The 15,924-nt window shown below is 46.2% G+C and overlaps 1 protein-coding gene across 5 annotated transcripts in view; it reads left to right on the forward strand.

Moving 5' to 3' along the window:
• CD164L2 (CD164 molecule like 2) overlaps positions 1-15,924 on the forward strand; it is a 184,075-nt gene that overhangs the window by 20,013 nt on the left and 148,138 nt on the right. For all 5 annotated transcript variants that reach the window (XM_069225044.1, XM_069225047.1, XM_069225046.1 and 2 more), the window contains exon 2: positions 10,120-10,212. In XM_069225044.1, coding sequence (XP_069081145.1) covers positions 10,120-10,212 — 93 coding nt within the window. The remainder of the gene's footprint in view (positions 1-10,119; positions 10,213-15,924) is intronic.

The raw sequence follows: 15,924 nt of genomic DNA on the forward strand, positions 1-15,924 counted from the left end.
CAGTTATGTTTAGTTCTACAATCCATATTTCATGCCAAATGTAATGCTTACAGTCTCACCATGTTCATACATATAGGTAACAGCACTTATAAGAACATATCAATAAACGTCAGTATATGCTGAAACCAACTAAAAATATGTCATAGACGTTTTACTCTTACTAATGTAATATGTAGCCTGACCAGGAAATTCCTTTTGGGCAGTTGTAATTGCATCTGTTACATCAAGGGTGAGGACATTTGGCTTGCATGGCTGTCAGGGATTGAACCTTCTATAGTGATTGTTCGGCTCCCAATTTGCCAATCTAGCCTGGAGGATCGCCTTTCCTGCTTCCACATCCAGCAGAAGATTTAGAATATTGGTGCCGTTCAACAACCTGAAGGACTGATGCTGCTTATATTTTTTGCTTTCTTCAGCAACCTTTCTAATCTTGTTAACTGTACTATGTGTACCCTGGTCTTGTGAAGATCCAACGGAGGTAGTGTGATGCAAGAAGGACCACTACTCAGGGAAAGAAGTCAGGGCTCCGCACTAGCAAGTTGCAGAAAATAAAAAACGAAAGCTGAAACCTCTAAGTATTTTGGACTCGCCTGTGTTAGCACATGCACTCTCGCTTGCAAGAGATATTGGGGGTCATTCTGACCCTGGCGGTAGTCAACGACCGCGGGAGCACCGCCAACAGGCTGGCGGTGCTCCCATGGGCATTCAGATACGGGAAACCGGCGGTGTCCCGCCAGTTTCCCGCTGCCCAGGGGAATCCTCCATGGCGGCGCTGCAAGCAGCGCCGCCATGGGGATTCCGACCCCCTTACCGCCAGCCTGGTTCTGGTGGTTTTGACCGCCAGAACCTGGCTGGCGGTAACGGGTGTCGTGGGGCCCCTGGGGGCCCCTGCAGTGCCCATGCCTATGGCATGGGCACTGCAGGGGCCCCCTAACTGGGCCCCACCAAGATTTTCAGTGTCTGCCAAGCAGACACTGAAAATCGCGACGGGTGCAACTGCACCCGTCGCACCCCTTCCACTCCGCCGGCTCCATTCCGAGCCGGCATCCTCATGGAAGGGGGTTTCCCGCTGGGCTGGCGGGCGGCCTTCTGGCGGTCGCCCGCCAGCCCAGCGGGAAACTCAGAATTACCGCAGCGGTCTTCTGACCGCGTAGCGGTATTCTGCTGGCGGGACTTTGGCGTGCAGCCTCCGCCGCCCGCCAAAGTCAGAATCACCCCCATTATGTTCTTTAAGGGGCTTGGAGCCCATCCCGTTGCTTACCATTTGTGGGCTTTATTTTCACTCTAATTTTCTGCCTTCTTACTGAGCAGTGCAAGTTGGCTTCCCTTCCTCTTACGTTGCCTGGTGCATGGACCAAATACTGGTTACATTGTGTGGATTAGGGTCTTTCTGCTGCTGTTGCTGTGATCCTAGGAACTAGTGTTTTGTGCTGGCCGCATCATAGTGCTTTTTATTTGTAATGCCCAGTTGACTGTTGACCATCTCTACCCGATTGGAAAAGCCAATAGTTCACCCATAGGCGAGACATATTGGTTTTGCCAATGCTTGTTAATGCTTTGCGAAACTGCTTATAGCTTGGCATAGAACGAATCCCCAGAGGATGGAGAGTTCCAAAAAGACTCGATTTGAAAGGAAAAAGGCTCTTTCCTTTTGTTGAAGTTTAGTAACTTTCGGTTTACATCCTAAGGAAGCCTGTGCTGCTCCATGAGGACTAAAAGGCACATTACATTTAAACTGAGTTGGAGTGGCACAAGACCATCTAGTTTAAAAGCTTTGAATCCAAGATGAGGCTCTTGTACATGAACCACTTCTGAGCAGGAAGCCAAGGAAGCTTTTTTAAATGCCCCCAAGTAGAAGCCGTATGGGAAAGCTTAAGCAATAGGCCTAGCGACCACATTCACCACCAACTGGAGCGGTAGCAGCAGGCGGCTCCAAGTACAGGGTATTGTCGTAATCCAAGCTAGCACCTACCACAGATGGAATTACCATAATGTGACAGTGCTGTGTAAGAAAAAGAAGAACCTAAAGTTCTTAGATGGGAAAAGCAAGCGACTGAGACCTTATACACTTAGGGTTTGGAAAAAAACTGATCTTTGAACCTCATTCTTAAAGATTTTACAGCTGCGGTGATTGAAGGACAACAACCGAGAGCTTCAGGCCAACAAACAGACTACCAGAGGGAAGACCCCTTACGATCACTACCTTAGCTTTATCCGCAATATGCTTCAGTCAGTTATCATTTATCCAATAAAACTACAGCTGGGAGACAGGCAAGGACATTAAGGCAGGCACATGCATAACACAAAGCAGAAAGGCCGAAAGAACTGATCAGTTTGGCTAAAGGGGCCATTGAACGAGTGAACAATGTAGGGCTCAGGGATAAACACTGGGGAACAGAGCAAGACATTGAAGTGATAGCCAATTGAAAGGGAGGCATTGGCAGTTTTTGTCTGTGTTCGTTAATGAAGGAAGCAAACGAATCCAAGTCCAGACCTGGAATGCATGCTGCTCGTAATCTAGTGATCAGAATCTCAGGGAAACTAGCTATAGAAATAGACAGGTTGAAGAAGGCCATGGCTACTACTCTCACCTAATAGAGAATTTTGCCAAGTTAATGCTGAATTACAACCCCCAGTACTGTGATCTGGGCAGAAGCTGGCTTGACACATTTCCGAAAGAGAATTAGATGCAATATTCTGACTCATTTTCTCCAATCCTAGTGCTAAAAGGCAGAAGTGGCAGCTGAGTTGGTTCCTCATTTTTGAAGGCTCTCTCTCTATGCAGTTCCCAGCTGTGCTGCATATTCTGCTTTAAGGGCACTGTCAGCTTGGCTCTTCGATTAGCGGCTCCGCTTCCGATATTTTTGTCAGTCTGTCCCTCCCCTGCTGTCTCAGGCCCTTTCAGTCTGAGGTCCACAGCTACTTTGCAGCCCGCTGTATGATCATACGCACTCTTGATTTTGTGCACTGCTCTACCTTTTGTTTTGAGCAGCCCTATCAATCGGAAACCTCTTGCCAGGCTATAAAGTAAGTTTAGGGTGCTGTATCAGTACCTTGCTTGGGTGCAGCTCTCAGTGCAAAGGTGCACTTGTATTGATGCCCTGGTGTGAGAGGCCCATAGCTGTCTTTACTATCTGTCTGTGGCACTTTTTCCTTGCTTGCTTTTGGGCATATGACTCACTTGCTATTAGTCTTATGTCACAGCTTTTCAGTGGCTTCTGTTTCAAATACTATAAAAATCAGGCCTGCATCTGCTGTATAGCCAATTTAAGAAGGTATTGATTTGGCAGCTCCCCTCCTTTTGAGGATTCTTTTAGTCTGAGCAGCTCATTTATGAGAGGGTTGAGATGAATCACGTTTGCACCACATAACGTGCTCCGAACCTCCAAGTCAGATTTTTGAAGCCATGCAAAGCCACTTTGGGTGCCTTGTGGTGGCTCCAAAAATCTAGAGTAAGGCAACACAGCGATAATCACTGCATTGCCTTACTCTGCCCTGGAAAGGTGTTCCATGGGCACTGCAAGGGTGTTGTCAATCAACACCCATGCTTTTGATGCATTCCCAGATGTAAAAGAACACGTAAACCTGGGAATGTGCTAAAAAGATTTGCATCCCCAGGAGAGGCGTAAACAAAGAGAAAAATCTTTACTTATTCTTGTAACTTCCCTTTCTATGTGTGTTGCATTCTAGAAAGAGGACTATGCCTATCAGGATTGGTTTTGTGCGAGAATGTGTGCCTTCCTGCACAAAAACAATCCTGCATGCAACACAGGCACCCTTGCACCATGGTGCAAGGGTGCCTGTGCATGGTGCAAGGGTGCCTGTGCTGGCGCTAGGCTGTCAAAAGAGCACCAACGTAGGGGGAAAAGGCAGGAATGCGCTGTTTGTCTTAAACACGACTCATTACTGCCCTTCCCCTAGTGGCGGCCGGCTGCTTTAGGAGGGAGGGGGGCAGGTGTGCGGCACACACACATTCATTCTTTCACACACAGACACACACGCACATCCATTAACAACACTCATACCATTCAAACATGCACGCACACACCATTCATTTTAAAACATCACAAACCAAACACTCATTCTTTCACACACAGACACGCATGCACATCCATTAACAACACTGATACCATTCAAACATGCACGCACGCACCAAACATTCATTTTAAAACATCACAAACTAAACACTCATTCTTTCACACATGCACGCACACACGCACATCCATTAACACTCATAACATTCAAACATGCACGCATGCACCAAACATTCATTTTAAAAGATCACACACTCATTCTTTCACACACACACGCATGCACATCCATTAACAACACTCATAACACTCAAACATGCACGCGCGCACCAAACATTCAATTTAAAACATCACACACACACTTACCTTCAGCCTCCAGGTCCCAGGAGGGTTGGGACTGCTGCCTTCCCTCATTGGCTGATCTTAGTTCAGCCAATGAGGGAAGGCAGCAGTCCCAGCCTTGTCACAGAGTGGGATGGGGTCAGTGAGACTGCTGACCCCACCCCACTCTGTGACGAAGTGTCACTGATTGACACTCGCCCTGGGCGCTTCAGGGCTTAAACCTGAAGTGCCCACGGCGAGTGTCAATGGGTGACGCTTTCCTCGTCACCAAGAGGAGGGCCTCAAGGCACCTTTGCTGAGCTAAGGAGGTCACGCCCATAGGAGCTGTGACCTCCTCAGCCCAGCAAAGTTCAGCTCAGGCAGCCGGGAGTCTGCTCAAATCGCGCATGGCTCACTCCTGGCTGTCTGAGCTGAAAATGAAGAGTGTCTGTCAGGCTGGCCTTTGTTCAGCCTGACAGACACTCTTCATGAGGGGCAAAAGGTGGGGGGGCGTGGACCCTCCGCCCTAAAGGACGGCTGCCACTGCCTTCCCCAGTGACACAGTGCAGCACACCGAGGTGAATTGCTGCGCTGCACTGTGTCACTATCTCATGAATATGCCTCAGAGTCTTTGGTTGTTTTTAAGTTCATATCGTTTTGCAGTATTGGCTGCACGGCTTACTTTGCGGCGGCGTCAGGGCCACAGCTGCTCTGCTTATGGTCTTCTGGGCCTTGACCGGAAGCAGTCTCCACTCTGACGTCAGGGCCCAGGCTTCACAGCTTGTGTGTAAGAAAGCCAAGCGGCTGACCCTCAGGAGTAAGATGAAAACCTAATTTGAGAAGAGCATCAGACAGACAGCTGCACTGATTGGCTGGAGACAATAAATCCACAGAAACCGGTGAGTGACACTTGAAGGACAGGCTCCAGCCTTTTGCTCCTTTGAAATAAGACTGCAGTCTCGCGTCTCGGGATGAAAACCATTCAATGAGGTCAGAAAGGAAAACGTTGGTTTGATATTCTGGATTATTGAAGCCTGTGCTGAAAAGCTGCAGACCAAGGATGCTTGAATACAGAAAGCAGAACGGGGGAACATTGCCGTAAAGTGGAAATGCTTTAATTTATAATTTAACGCACAATTCATCTCTGCAAAGGTGTGTCTGTGTCATTGCACCTACACCAAAACTTGTGAATCGTACATTTTCCAATCTCAGCTCTGAGTATCATTATGCAATAATTTATTCTAATCCAGAATTTGATTACACGTTTGAAGTTAATGTATTTCGCATTTCTAAAAAAAAACGATACATATTTAAACGCAATGAAATCAGGATATAAAGAATCGTTTTTGTCGTGAAAATATTTTTAAATGTTCGTGCAATTTCATATTTCTTCAGAGACGCTGTTAATAAAGCAGCAATTATTTTAAGAAGACATTAGAAGAATCTTTAGCATTTTATTATTTTTTAATGTCTTCTACGCTGATTCTTACTATGCATCCTGGTGAAACACCATTGCTTATATTTAAAGCAGAGTATTGTTTTGCAGCGATTGTTTTAAAATGAAAATAGGGCCTTGAGCAGGCCCTGCAGTGTGAACGAACAGAGGGCGCAGCCAAATCCAGGACTAGTTTTATTACCGAAAAGGATGTTCAGAGTAATATTGATACATTATAAAATGGGAGGCGAGTACATGAACGTTTATTTGTGATGAACGCATATGCTTTATGCAACCTATATTACTATGCAGGGCCGGCTTCAGAGTAGTGCGACTGGTGCCGCCGCACCGGGGTCGAGCTGGGGGGCTCAGCATTTTTACATCTTTTATGGGTTTAAAAGCACCTGCTGAAGAGTTCCTTGTAATTTTCAGGTAACAATAACATGTCAAGAAAACTCTTCTGATTAATGTTCTTGCTGGAGAGAGACTGGAGCTTTGTTTAGTGACAGTTTTGATTTGAGGTATGAACTCTCATAAAAGAGCTGCACACAAACTGCAAGGTATAGGTTAGAAGGTTATATTTCATTATCCCAATGTTGCTAACAAAGGTTTGTTTGGGTAGTAATACATTCTGATTAGTATAGTGACCCCCAACCACTGTATTATGGTTTAAATCCAGAGCATTCTTCTCCAGACCAAGCACTCTTAAAATATACTGCCAACCAGTATGGACAACATGGGATTCCTACAGGTTGTAGTCCTCGATGCCTTATGTAAAACTTAGAATACACTGATTAACACAGGTGTAGCTCATTTTCTCTGTATAATGTGTATGTGATGTAAAGAGCTCTGACTCCCTATACTGGTATGAGTAGCGCTATAATAGAAACAGATAACATGTGAGAGAGGGGCTATGGAGATATGAAGGGCACTGTTGGAGGGTGGTAGTCCGGGAATCTGTGGCAAAGGAGGTCATAGGTGGGCGCCAACAATGGGTGTTGCACTAGGGGCCACCAGCGATAAAGCTGGCTCTTTTACTATGGGACTTAGAAAGGACAGTATTAATAAAAGAGCTTTTTGTACTTCAGTGCAAGACAAAATCATTATTTATTGGTGAATAATATTTTCATTAGTGTGAGAAATTGAGTTGTTGGTTGATGGAAGTGAAACTCTACTCAAGCAACAGCTGTGAACTACAAAAAGTCACTAACGGCAATGTGTAAAGTATTTATGCAGCACACAAACACCTATAAAGTGATAACACAATACAAGAAAAATCCCACAGCAATTTAGAAAAGTGGAGTAAAATTTCATAAATTATTTGACACCAAAACAACAAAAAGACCCAGAGTTATGTAATTTTTAGGTTTTAAGGTACATAAGCACCTAAAAGCACAAAGTTCCAACTGTGGTTATCTCTTTCATTCTGGACCAGGACCAAGTCGCTAGTTCAGAAGGACCGCAATGGAGTGCAGGATGGATACAGGGACCATGTTCGTTCCACTGAGAATTGGATCTTATGTCTTTGATGTGGAGCGTTGTGTCGTGCTGCTTCAATTACGAAAAGGAGCTGCCAGGGCTGCAATGCGAGGTCTGGCATCGGGTTGTATCGCCCTGCAATGGTTTCAGTGAGGAGCTGCAAAGGCTGCAATGTGAAGTCCTGCTTGAGTTTTGAGCTGCATCAGTTCCGATGAGGAACTACAAGAGCTGCGATGTGGGGTCCTGAATTGAGTTGGGTTGTGCTGCATCAGTTCTGATTAGTCTGCCGTTCAGGGGCTGTAAAGTACTGCAATGTTAGGTTCTGCATCTTGCTGCATTGCGATGCATGGGTTATTAGTAAACCCACAGTTAGACCAGGCAGAATACACTCTGATGTCAGCCAAGGGTCTAGGATGGGAGTTGGCACCTTGTGGGGATCAGGACTCAATCCAGTAGAGACCAGCAGTGGGGCACAGGCAGATCTAGTTGAGTCTAGGCCTCTCTGGAGGGTCATCTCCAAACTTTGGCCAATATTTATACTTTTTGACGCAAATCTGTGCAAGTGCAGATATGTGTCAACAAGTTTACTGCCCGCTAACACCATTCCAACGTGCCAGCCGGGCGCCTTATTTATGGAATGACATTAGCCGACGCTGCGGCCTGCTTAGCGTAAAAATAAATTAAGGTAACTGGGCAGCGGAGGCGAAGGGAAGACTGGGGGTTGTGCACCAAAGAATGGTGCAAGTCAGGTTAGAGTCCAAAATATTGTCTCTAACCTGACTAGCGCCATTTTTTGACGCACAGCCCTCATGGAAATGACTCCTGTTTTAGCAAAGACAGAAGTCATGCCCCCCTGTCCAATGGCCATGCCCAGTGGACTTATGTCCCCTGGGCATGACCATTGGGCACAGTGGCATGCTGGGGGGCCCAAGTTAGCCCCCCCCCATGCTACTTAATAAAAAAATTAAATTATACTTACCTGCACTTACCTGCACTCACCATGGATGGGTCCCCCCATCCATGGGTGTCCTCCAGGGGTGGGCGAGGGTGACAGGGGGTGTCCATGGGTGCAGGGAAGGGCACCTGTGGACTGCTTCCATGGTAACGCCTACCCTGACCCAGGCATTAAAAAACAGCGCAAATCCATCTGGGCGCCATGTTTTAAGGCCCGCCTCCTCCTGTGCGTCATTTTGACGCCAGAGGATAAATAAGGCGCACATGCCTAGAGTCATTTTTTGCAAGGGAACAACTACCTTGTATGTCATTAGCGCAAGGTAGGTTTTCATGTACAAAAAAATGACTCACACTCCATAACTTTGGCGCTAGACGGGTCTAGCGCCAAAGTATAAATATGGAGTTAAGTTTGCGCCAAAATAAATTATGCAAATCCGGGGCAAACAGAGTATAAATATAGGTCTTTTTGTCTTAACCTTCCTTTTCTCTGAACCTGTTTTTGTAGGCTAGTCTTTGCCTTGCATTACTCTGCCCTAGAGAGAGTGGCGTTTAATAGGTGGAGTTTGGGTATTCCAGTTTATCCACCCAGGGATTCTGAATAATTCAGAGATTTACCAACACTAGTGAACCTGGGAATGTGAAAGAATGCTATTCCTCCCAGGGAAGTCATAACAAGGATAAATATCTTTATTTCTCCTCATTTCTTCCTCTTTCTATCTGTGCTGCACTTTGCAGTACACATAGACAGAGGGGAAAGCCTCAGAGGATTATGTTTGAGCAGGAAGGTATCCCTTCCTGCACAAAAACAATCCTGTTGGTAAAGTAGGCACCCTTTCATGATGTTGCAAGGGTGCCTGCATTGGCGCTAGGCAACAGTGTGTGCACCGGTGCAGGCAGAGAGCATGAATGTGCTGTATAATGTTAAAAAGGCTCATTCCTGACCTCTTCCTTTCACACAGCACAGCAAGATGGATTAATACGTTGCATGAAATGTTGATAAATATGGCATGATGTAAGTAAAATTCCTTTCTCTGCCCTGTTGACAATGCTATAAGGGAACTTGTGCCCTATATGTGGTCTAGATATTTTATTATTGTTATTTTATTTTATTTTATTATGGATGGAGCAACATTGTAGACTATTAAATCAAACACAAGAGATGCTTGTGTACTACGCACATCCTAAACTCACATATTTGAAGGTGCTGTCATATGTGATAATGAACGATAAGGTACCTCAGGAAAATAACTTTTTTCCCTAGGATCACACAGTTTCAAGCAGGGAGGCCAAGTCTGATTCCAGATTTTCAGTCTCACTCTCTGCAGTTCAACTACTAATTGGGTATCTCTTTCTGACATCAAAAGATTAATGATCTGTCCTTAATTCTTGGAGGATGAAGTTAGAGCATGGGCAACAGACAGACTCCAAATTTAATTTTTTGCATAGTGCGTAATACAAACCTTGCTCAAAGACATAAGTCTGCTTCATAACAGACACTGCCTACGCTATATTTGTATTTTTTTGGAACAGGTAGATTTCCCAGGAGTCACTGGATACTGAACCCAGGCTAGGATTCTTAGAGACAGCAGCTCTACCTGCTAGCCCACATCCCCTCATGTGAAAGCTTGGCTTGTTTTGTGCTTGAGGTTACCAAAGGATATTGAGTTGCGTCAGAGCCATGTTTTTAGTGGCTCGCCCGCCTCTACCTATGCTAATGAAACATGCTACGATGCCATGCTATTGCCGATAGTGTGCTATTCTAGGGATATTTAACAATAACTGAGCCACTACTCATGTATCTTGTGGCTTGCTCTTCCCCCTCCTTCCTTGTCACTAACTGGTGGGCACATAGCTTGCAGCATACATCAAGAGTTAATAAGTGACCTTTTTGTCTTTCAGAGGAATGTAAGCGGTTTGAGTCCTGCGAGAGATGCCTTGTGGGAGAACCAGAACGGAACATCACTGGCTGCAGATGGCTCCACTGTGAACAAGGTACCACAAGGGACATGGGGTGGGAAGTACCTCAGTGGGGAGTTACCATGTTGAGAACATGGCAAAGTATGTAGAATTTTCTTAAAACTGTAAATGATAACTTAGGGCTGGAGAAGGGGTTCTCTTTGTTCCTGCATTTAGGGAAAGGTAGGTCACTGTGCCTATACAAAGGTTTAATTACTTTGCTGACTTTTCAGAGTTGGAGTTGATGCTGCACACAGCTACACAATTGGGCTGAATTCTAGTCGAAATATATCATATCTCTCAATAGTAGGGTGTCCTGTGACTGGAAACAGCAGGAATGGTTTCTCACTCCCACAAAGGACCTCTGAAGAGCCACTTGTTTCCTTTAATCTTGCATGCATCACAGACGCAAAGCTTGGAATAAAAAAAAAAAATTTTGCAAAGTTATGTGTCACCAAACTTTGCATCTTCACATCTCAACTGATGACACCTCTACTTTAAGGTTCAGGGCTGAAAATCTCCATTTACGTCTGTCATGCTGTTGATGAAGACTCTAATTTATTTTTTATTTTTTATAAACATGTTTTTATTGGTTTTATAAGAGAAAAGGAAAAAGAGAGAATACCCAGGAAAGGCACGCTTGTTGTCAGCATGAAGTAAACAACATATAGGCAGCATGGAAATCTTTAGTACAACACCCAAACACACATATGACCTGTTACCATTACACAACAGATCAATGATTGTTCATGGGAGGAGATCCAACCATTTCCCCCACACCTTTGTATGTTTATGGGGCCATCCTCTCACCTCATAAACCGATTTTTCCTGACTTGCACACCAATCAACCACTTGCTTCCATTTCCAGAGAGACAGTGCAGTAGCGGAGTTCCACGTGGCTGCAATGTCTCTTTTCGCCACCATGAACACCTACGAATGTTTGGTCTGCCCTAGAACCCTCCATTTCCTCTATTATACCTAGTAAGACCAACTTCGAAATGCCTAGAAAGTCCCATCTCCCGAACCCACCTAGGGTAGTCGATTCTTTCAACCATGTGCCTTGCCACAATGGGGTCTGCTGAGTGATGACATTATCCCAATGTGTATGACGTAGGGCCGCACGCCAGGCAAGAAAAAACACTCTAGTCACTGGGTCCATCTCACGGGGAGCAGGGAGCCATAGAGGAGATCGAAAATTTGTGGGAAGCTAAGTGAAACTAATACAGGTTGATATGCCAGGTCGGCCCAGCCCCCATTAAACCAATCATGAACAACCAAGAGCCATGTCACTAAATAATATAGTTAAGGATTGGCCATTCCCATCCTCCCACCATACACCCCCCTCTGGCAGTGTTACAATGCAATTCGGTGTCTAGTGCCACGCCAAAGAAATGAGGCTGCTGTTTTATCTAGTGTACGGAACCAGGAGTGCAGGATTGGGAAAAGGAAATTCTGAAGCACATATAAGATACGCAGCAATATCCTCATTTTAAACAGTGCCGCAAGGCCCAAAACGTTTAGTGACAGTGTTTGCCATTGCTGTAAGTCCGCATTGCCCAAGACATCAGTGGCGTAAGATTTAGAGACCATACCAGCTCTGGGAAGAGGACCACCCAGATGCCCAAATATTTGAAACTCAACAGACTGATTGGCACCACCTCCTGCCAGCCATAGTAGTCCTGTGATGACACCAGGGGCACCAGCACGATTTGGCTGGATTAATTCAGAGCCTGATGCCTCCTCATAGCAGCGCAGAAGATGAAAACTTAGTGGGCCAGATTCTCTGGTTTCTGCCATATATAGCAGGACGTCATCAGCAATCTTTGTGTGGGTTATCCCATTTCCATTCTTGATACAGTGGATCTAATCTAATGGTCAGGGCAAAAAGAAGAGGGGAGGGGGGCAGCCCTGACGCGTTACCCGGCGGTTAGAGAAGGCAGGAGATAAGATACCATTAACCTGCACTCGGACCATTTGGTTAGTGTATAAGGCGTGAACCAATCGACAAAATCGGGATCTTAAGACGGCGCGCCACAACACTAGGAGCAGGTTCCCCAGTCCACGGTATCAAAAGCCTTCTCAAAATCAACAAAAAGAAGTGCCAAGTTGCGGGGCAGTTGGTGACCCCGTGCCAGGGCAACATGAAGACGAGGCACACAGTGCCGCGTGCTTCAATTGGTCATAAACCATATTGATCTGAGTGGATCAACAGTGGCAGGATCTTCTTAAGGGGGGACACAAGAACCGTGGCGTAGATTTTGACTTCACTGTTTATAAGGGAGATTGGCCTGTAATCAGCACATGACCACGAAGGTGGATGAGTTCTGGGAAGCACCATGATAGTGGCCATATCCAACCCCTCTGGAAAGGCGCCTGGTTGGTCAACTTCATCATATAAGGCCTTAAGGTGGGGCGTCAGTTCATCCCGAAATACTTTATAGTACTCCAATGGAAACCCATCAGGTCCGGGAGTCTTTCCGGCTCCCAGCAAAGAAATTACCTTGCTTATTTCCTTTCTTGTTATGGGTTTATAAAGGATGGCTGCTTCTGCATGGGGCAGTTTGGGGAGGGGAATGTCTGTTAAGAATTTACAGGCATGATCTTGGTTAATCGTCAAAGAAGCCCTGTATAGTACCTCATAATAGGAGGCAAATGTATCTGCCACATCTTGCAGCTTGCTAACCGTTTCTCCGTGTGTATTAATGATTTCAGGGATAATTCTAGATGATTGGTGGTGCGAAGCTAACCAGTAGAATAGCTTCCAATTTTTACCCCCCTCATCCATATACCCGGGAATTAGACACACACCAAAGGTGTTTACCAGCTTCTAACGAGGAAGCATGTATTTCTTCCCGTATAAGAAAAAGCTGCTGGGCCAACTCGTCACCGGCTGTATAGATTGTGTAGTTTCCAGCTGGATAGGTAGTGTGTAGCATCTGGGACTTTTCTTGAGAACGGATGAGTCCCTTAGCCGTGCCCGGAACCACTGCTTTGCTCCCCCCTCAGAGGGTACGCACCAACTAAAGTGAGCCCTTGTTAAGAACAAAGTATTCCTGAATAGCTTTTTGCAATTGTTGAGTGTGGGGTTTAGACCGCAGATACCGTGCAGTCATCCGCTATATTGAGCAAACCACCACCTGGGTGGATTCCAGTACAAACCGGAGTGGTGCGTGGTCTGATATTCCTCTTGGGAGGATCTCAATGTGAGTAGGGTGGCAGCAGTCAGTGTCTCTTAGTAAAACAAGGTCTATTCTGAATTGCGTACGGTGTGCTGCCGATGTATGTGTAAATTGACGGCATTGTGGGTGCCAAATTCTCCATGTGTCACATAGCCCCAGTGACTCCAGCCAATTCGACAGTCCTGAGGCCGTAGTCTGCCTATGACTAGAGAGGGGTCCTGTAGAGTCACACAAGGGGCCAAGAACTGTGTTAAAGTCTCCATCTAGAATAGTGATCCCTTGGGCAAGTCTAGGAACAGTTTGGTGAGGTTGTGCAGAACAGTGTGCCGAAGGGCACTTGCACTTACAATGTTGATGGTGAGTCCTTCAACTCTCCCCGTCAGGACCACCTGGATGACTACCATGGGGAAGGCGAGGTGAAGCATTATAGCTACCCTCCTCGATCCACGAACAAACTTGGCATGATAAACCCTGTCAAAGCCCCTACGAGCCAAAAAGGGACAATGGTCCTCAAGAAGATGGGTCTCTTGTAGCAAGAGCATGTCGGGTCGGTGGTGGTGGACGTAAGCAAGTACTGCTGTACGCTTGATCGAATCTAGATGACCATTAACGTTCCATGAAATAACCTGCATCGCACCCATCATATCTCTGTTTGTCTGTCAACTTAACGCCCCTATGGGGGCCTCTTTTGACACCCCATCGATCCTTGACCAGATGAATGGGATTATTGCCCTGATATTCACCATAGCACCTACTCAGTAATGGTGTATGCCTAAGTCCTTGTGCATTTGGTAAACAGAACAAAAAAACATTGACCTTTAACAACAACAACAGGAGCCACACAACATGGCACAAACTTCCATACCCCTCAACTCCCGCCCCACCCAATATGACCCCCAGAAGCATTGGTCACCCTTATATAACATTGAAGTCTTTAAGTCTTTAAACTCTTAACACCCAATCTAAAGTACAGTGGTCGACCCCTCCATAAAACAGGATTAGAAAAACATATTTTGATAGGCAGTTACATAACAACACGTGAACAAATGTCCATTCTCCCTCTTTCTCATTGTGGAAATGTCACAATGATTGAATAAGGGACAGGTCGGAATCGTTGGGGGCACCTAGTCCCCCTGCCGGTGGCTCCGGTCACAGCACTGCAGGTGTTGGTGATTGCTGGTTGCTCAAGTGGCTTTGAGTGTGTGCCCCCCCTGTACAAAGGCTACAGGAGAGCTGGACAGAGGCCTGCGCTGTGTTCTGCGCCTCCTAGAACACATGTGCTGCCGTTGATTTTGGGGCTGCAGTAGCTGGTTGTCCAGAGTTGGTACCTTACAGGCCAGTGGGAGCCACGGTCAGAGGGGGCCAATGTGATCCCCTCAGTTATCCATGTCCATGCCGCTATGGAGGTCACAAAAAATGAGTTTTATTGTCATGAGCCACTCTATGACTAGCTGGAAAGAGAAGACAATGAGGTACCCCTTCATTGCCCTCAACTTCTGCTTAACCTCTGCATAGGATCTACGATGTTGCTGGACTTCTCATGTGTAGTCTGGGAATATGAGGACCTTTGCTCCATCGCAGCTCAGCTCACCTTTAGCATGAGCCTCCTGTAGCATCGCGTCCCTATCCTTGTAGTTGAAAAACTGGAGTATCACTGGTCTTGGTGGTGATCCTGGGAAAGGTCTAGCTTGTAGAGCCCTATGAGCTTGCTCAATTGTAAATCAAGGTGTAAGGCAATTCAGCAGTACCCATGTTTTAAAACAGTGTTCCTAGAAGGATGACAAGGATGAGGCTGCAGTATTCTTGGGAATGCCTTTGATGTGGATGTTATTACGTTGAGCAATTTTCAGCGTCCTCAGCTCTGTGATGCAATTCCGATGTCCGAACTAGCAGCTTTGACACTTAAGATTTAAGAACATTCACTTTGTCTTCCACGTTAGATAGTCGAGATTCAGCCTCTGGGATCCTTGCAGTTGCATTGCGGAGGTCTTGGCGCACTAGTGTCACATCAACTCTGACCTCCCCAATTTTTGTCTCTACCACTGTTTGGAAGGCATGGATAGCCTGAAGAATGGTGGCCAGGTCTCCTGCGGGTAAGGATTTTCCACCAGGTCCACCTAGTCCCAAGTCTTCTGCAGGAGTCACGCCCAGGCCTGTGGTAAACTGTTCCATGCCTGTATGTGCTGAGGTATTTGTGTTGTTCACTCGCCTATGCAGCTCAGATCTGGACTGCAACTTTATTTGTGTGGTGGATGGTGGACTGTGAGAAGGTAGCCTCTTTCTAGCCTTGTTACCCCCACTTTTGGCCTGTTTGTGAGTGTATGTCAGGGTGTTTGTCACTGTTTTCACTGTCTCACTGGGAACCTGATAGCCAGGCCTCAGTGCTCATAGTGAAAACACCATGTTTTCAGTATGGTTGTTATGTGTCACTGGGATCCTGCTGGTCAGGACCCCAGTGCTCATAGGTTTGTGGCCTATATGTATGTGTCACTGGGACCCTGTCACACAGGGCCCCAGTGCTCATAGGTGTGCATGTGTATGTTCCCTGTGTGGTGCCTAACTGTCTCAC

The sequence above is a fragment of the Pleurodeles waltl genome, chromosome 3_1 (assembly GCF_031143425.1).
Source record: "Pleurodeles waltl isolate 20211129_DDA chromosome 3_1, aPleWal1.hap1.20221129, whole genome shotgun sequence".
Lineage (NCBI taxonomy): Eukaryota > Metazoa > Chordata > Amphibia > Caudata > Salamandridae > Pleurodeles > Pleurodeles waltl.